At 39.1% G+C, this 4,918-nt stretch overlaps 1 protein-coding gene across 8 annotated transcripts; it reads left to right on the forward strand.

Annotated features, from left to right (window-relative positions):
- LOC120663667 lies at positions 1-4,918 on the forward strand. 8 transcript variants are annotated; one of them, XR_005670567.1, is made up of 4 exons: positions 1-490; positions 726-4,373; positions 4,481-4,590; positions 4,675-4,918. XR_005670567.1 is itself a non-coding variant. In XM_039942552.1 (2 exons), the coding sequence occupies exons 1-2, from the start codon at positions 192-194 to the stop codon at positions 1,351-1,353; spliced, it is 927 nt and encodes a 308-aa protein (XP_039798486.1). In that variant the 5' UTR covers positions 1-191; the 3' UTR covers positions 1,354-4,918. The 8 variants fall into 8 exon arrangements, 1 of the variants encoding a protein (XP_039798486.1); XR_005670563.1 differs by having other exon boundaries at positions 726-4,590; XR_005670565.1 differs by having other exon boundaries at positions 4,450-4,918.

A 4,918-nucleotide genomic window follows, 5' to 3' on the forward strand; every position in this document is an offset into this window, starting at 1 on the left:
CCCTTCCGCCTCGTCTTTGTCTACGCCGCCATTGCCGCTGGGCTCAGGGGCGGAGCCTCATCGAGGCAAAACTGGGCTCCACCGGCGCCGAGGTCACGCTCGCGGCGCAGAGCTCCTCCGCCTGCCGATGAGGACAGCGGCCAACACTGCCCATTTTTCCTCCTCTCCATGAGATGTAGTGCCCCTCCTCGATGGCGCAGGGCCCGTCCCCTTGCCTCCTTCTCCTCCTCTCCTACTCCCCCGGCCCGTCAACCTCCATTTCCCCTACCCTTGCCCCTCTGGTTGATCCCTCCCCGGCCAGCGCGGCCGCCTCTGCATGTGAGCTCCGTGAGAAGCCCTCAGCTGGAGACCAACAGCCCAACGACCGACGCCTAGACGCGGCTGGGCGGTCGGCCTTATCGCGTTCGATATCCCCGTCGCCATGTAGCTTGCCATGGCACGGCTCGAGTAGGACCTCCATCACCTCATCAGTCATGTGGTCATTGCCAAGGTTCGTTGGTCCCTGCCCTCTTGTTTCTTTTCCCCACGACAGCCAAGATTGGCAGTTCTGGCTATTGTTCGCTGACCATCTCTAGTTTTGCTCTCTTGCTTTTCCTCAAAGCTCTTGTCATGCGTGCTGTATTTGTCATTTAAAGGGATTGATTTTAAGAATTGCAAGCTCCACACAGTGCATATCATTGATGTCATGTAGAAATCTCAAGAAGCTCAAGCTGATTGATTTGCAGGATCGCAACTGGCTCCATGTTTATTTGTAGTAAGGAGTGTCCCTTTTTTATGCATAGCATTGGACTCCAATTTATAAAATTTGGTCCCACGTGGTGTTTAGGCAGATTAACTTTCTCAGCAGAAGATCTAATAGGCCTGATGGCATTGTTATTTTTCCAAAGCATTGACCACCTATTGGCTTTGATTTGCAGGTTCACGACTGGCTCCATGTTTATTTGTAGTAAGGAGTGTCCCTTTTTTATGCATAGCATTGGACTCCAATTTATAAAATTTGGTCCCACGTGGTGTTTAGGCAGATTAACTTTCTCAGCAGAAGATCTAATAGGCCTGATGGCATTGTTATTTTTCCAAAGCATTGACCACCTATTGGCTTTGATTTGCAGGTTCGCGACTGGCTCCATGTTTATTTGTAGTAAGGAGTGTCCCTTTTTTATGCATAGCATTGGACTCCAATTTATAAAATTTGGTCCCACGTGGTGTTTAGGCAGATTAACTTTCTCAGCAGAAGATCTAATAGGCCTGATGGCATTGTTATTTTTCCAATGCATTGACCACCTATTGGCTAGGAAAGAAAGGGAATTGGCAAAAAAACATGGAACTGCTTCCAAGTGGAAATTGACTTGGTAGAAGTGCTACTATAATTAGAAACCATCCATATGCTGAGGTATCCAAGGTCCAACCTTTAATACACTTGACTCGAGTACGATCACGGCAAATGCATTCATAGATTACTGCAAGGAAGTGACCTTGTTCTTTCCCTGATAGATAATTTGGTTCAAGATGTGCTACTGATGGCACATAAATAAGTAAATTATTTTCCTGGAATACATGTAAGGATCTGGTAATTCAAAGCTACTACCCCTTATTCAGAGTCTCAATTAAAGTCTGGGGTTTAACATTTGTAAATATTTATGCCAGGGTTCAACATGCTTAATATTTATAAATATTGCATTGGCATAATTCAGAATTCAAGAGTTCATATGTAAATTAGCGATGAGTTGTAAACTTTATGTATGATTTAATCAAGCTGTTATGAATTTGATTCCATCTCTTTTGTCAGCTTTGAATTAGCCCTGGAAGTCGAGCAGCTGATGAGAAAAAATATTTTGACAGCCATGTCGTACCATTTTATAGGATTGATCAGGTATTTTCAACTCTTGTAACCTCATTTGTGTCCAATAAAGTGAGTGCCTATTATAAATTGTATTTGCTGATTTCCTGCCATATAGAACGGCTCTTTTTCTACGATTGTCTTAACTCTGGCTTATTTGTCCAATTGCCCTATTTCCCATCAAAGATGAATATTCTGAAAAGGCAATTATGTCGTCAATTGATGTTCTTAATACAGCTTATGCTAGCCACTTCTGCATCTGGTGGGTTTGCAGCTTCTTCGATAGTAAATGATAGCAATATGAATTACTATTCCAGATTCAGAAAAGCTAGGAATTTTGCATGATAACGTGAATTTTGGGACTGCATGCCATATGGTTCTCATGTTTATTGTAATTGTAAAGATTGACGATCTACGTGCAAATTATTTTGCGTCAACATGGCCCTTGCTGATATTTGCTTAATCACTCAGTACAGACTGCCACTCAAAATGTTTTGCAGGTGATTGTCTACAATACCTACAGTATATTTTCTGCACTAAAATTAGCTTGGTTTCTCAAGAATATATTAATGTGTTGTGTCTAATATGGTTTATACAAACCACTCTACAAGTGCTTGTTTCAATGCTTAACGCTCCAGTATTTCCAGCTGGATCCTAAAAAAATATGATGGTTCAGGGGTGGACCATGCTAAATTTTGTTTTCAGGTAAATCTCTAATGCTTTCAGATAGTTTTTAAACAGCTTCACCAAAATTGGAAATTGAGTTGAATTTGATTATTCTACTTATCGGAGCATGGATTCTATAATGCATGACAATATTTAACTTGGTACTTAAGTTGTACTATTCACAAAGGCACATGCTGTATATCACACTGAATACTGACTATCATGATACTTATTGGGTTTTCGAGTTGGTTGCCACGATTGTGTCTAAATACTTACCTTCTATATTTCACCATTACACTTCTGAAGAGACATGATTGAGCACTTTTCAGTCACCTATTAATCCTAGTACAATATTAGGTGGTTTTCAAGGAAACAATTTTACCGAGGTAATGTTTTACTACACCTTGCGATGAGAACCTAGATAGTGAAAAGTCATAATGAGCTAATCATAAGAAATGGGCAAACCATCCTCAAGCTGAGTGATTCTTTATTCATACTATTGTCGGAGTAGACACCATGCCTGCATTCCTCAGGCCTGCTTCTCTCCAAAGTGCTGTCTCTTATGCATATTGCTGTGACTCATAAACAACATTTTTCTCTCTTAAATCTAAGGCATTCGAGCCCCTGTAGTTCTCTGGTGCCACAAATATTTCAACTTGATGCCCAAGTATGCTTCTTGGTTGATGAAAGGCTTATCTGGTTAGAGTTGAAGTCCATAGTATCAATTTTCTTATTGACATTTGGTGTTTCTGCATATTGTGCATAGTGTAAATTCTCAACAATCATCATTTAATTTTAATTGTCTACCTTATGGGATGAACAGGTGTGCTGTGAAACAGTCGTGCCCACAATTCCAATTATATTTCATAGAACGAAAGCAATATGTTCTGCTTATGGTCAAACAGGCTATTTCTTACAGGCTTAAATCAAGCTTATCTTATACATTATATTTTTACGCATAAATGAATTGTGGTTTCCGATAGTTTCTGCTTATCTTATACATTATATTTTTACGCATAAATGAATTGTGGTTTCCGATAGTTTCTGCGGATCATGGCAATATCATATTGCAACCTTTTTTCCTGTCATTAGTTTACTGCAATTTATCAACTCCTTCCTAAAAGGTTGGATAATCATATGTGCATTAAAAATGCTACCAGTATTATTGTTACATTTGCTGAATATAATCAACCTTTTCTACGTGCCAATTACAGAGGTTATCAAATATTAACTGACTTATGATCATAGTTTTTAAAGACCATTTATGATCACAGTTCGAGTCATTCGCTTCTTATCTTCCCATTTGCAAAATATTCAAACTGTAATTGTGAGGATAATATATCGCCATAGGTGCAGTTTGTGAAGCATGTTTCAACAATGCTCTTCCAATGACACTATACTACAAGATGAGTGGATCTTCACCAAATAAACAAGAAGGCAAATTCTCTGTCCGATTGTTGTCTATAGCAGCTCATCCTCTAGCTGCGCTCCAACAAAGCTCTATAGTAATAGTGTAGAACAAGAATGAACTTAATATATACCACTTACAAAACATGTCAATGTCGGTTGAGATTATGAATCTTAATAAACATTGCCTCTTCACTGATAATAGTCTCCTATAACATCATAGTGCCATGTGAATTTGCAAGATTTAGTTGTTTTAATAGATTAATTAATATGATATGCTAAACCTCAATTTAAGGTGGCAGATATTGTGCTAATAAACATCTACAATCTCTAACTGAAACTTCTTTAGTGGATACAACTTGGTCCCTTTTCTTTGTAATACCTGAAGGGTCATCGAATGATCATGGCAATGAAAATGGAATGACAAGGGACTCATGCGCGCAAATACATGGCTCGATTTGAGGTAAGTAAAAGCATTTGTTTCATATATACTTTGTTGCTAAGGATACATAGTTGCACATTGAAAATAATCAACACAGGTCGATTAGGTAATGTCCTTGTATGCTTTAGTGGTGTTTGCATCTGTTGGCATTGAAGAGAAGGCTTGATAATGACTTCCGCTTGAATTATAGTTTGGTCTTAACAAGCTTTCCCGTTTGTCATTGTAATATAGTAGTCAGGTAAGAGCCGAACCAATTCAAATTCCTTTTCATTAGCATCAGCTGAATTGATAACTCATATCTACAAAACTAAATGATGTGCAGGATAACACATCCAGTGCATCCTTCGCGGCGATTGAAGATTGCATCCCCTTTGTAGCATAGTTAGGCCAGAAGCAAGACAATGTTTAGGACCAATTATTATGTAACTATATATTGATCAGCAATAAAATCTTCTGCTGGAATTTAGATTTGCAGCGGAATGGAGTGAATGCTACCGGTTACAACATTGTGTATATATAGACCTCCAAAAAAGTCCATACTACTGCAGATTAAGATATTTATTACA

This window comes from Panicum virgatum, chromosome 3N (genome assembly GCF_016808335.1).
Source record: "Panicum virgatum strain AP13 chromosome 3N, P.virgatum_v5, whole genome shotgun sequence".
Taxonomy (NCBI): domain Eukaryota; kingdom Viridiplantae; phylum Streptophyta; class Magnoliopsida; order Poales; family Poaceae; genus Panicum; species Panicum virgatum.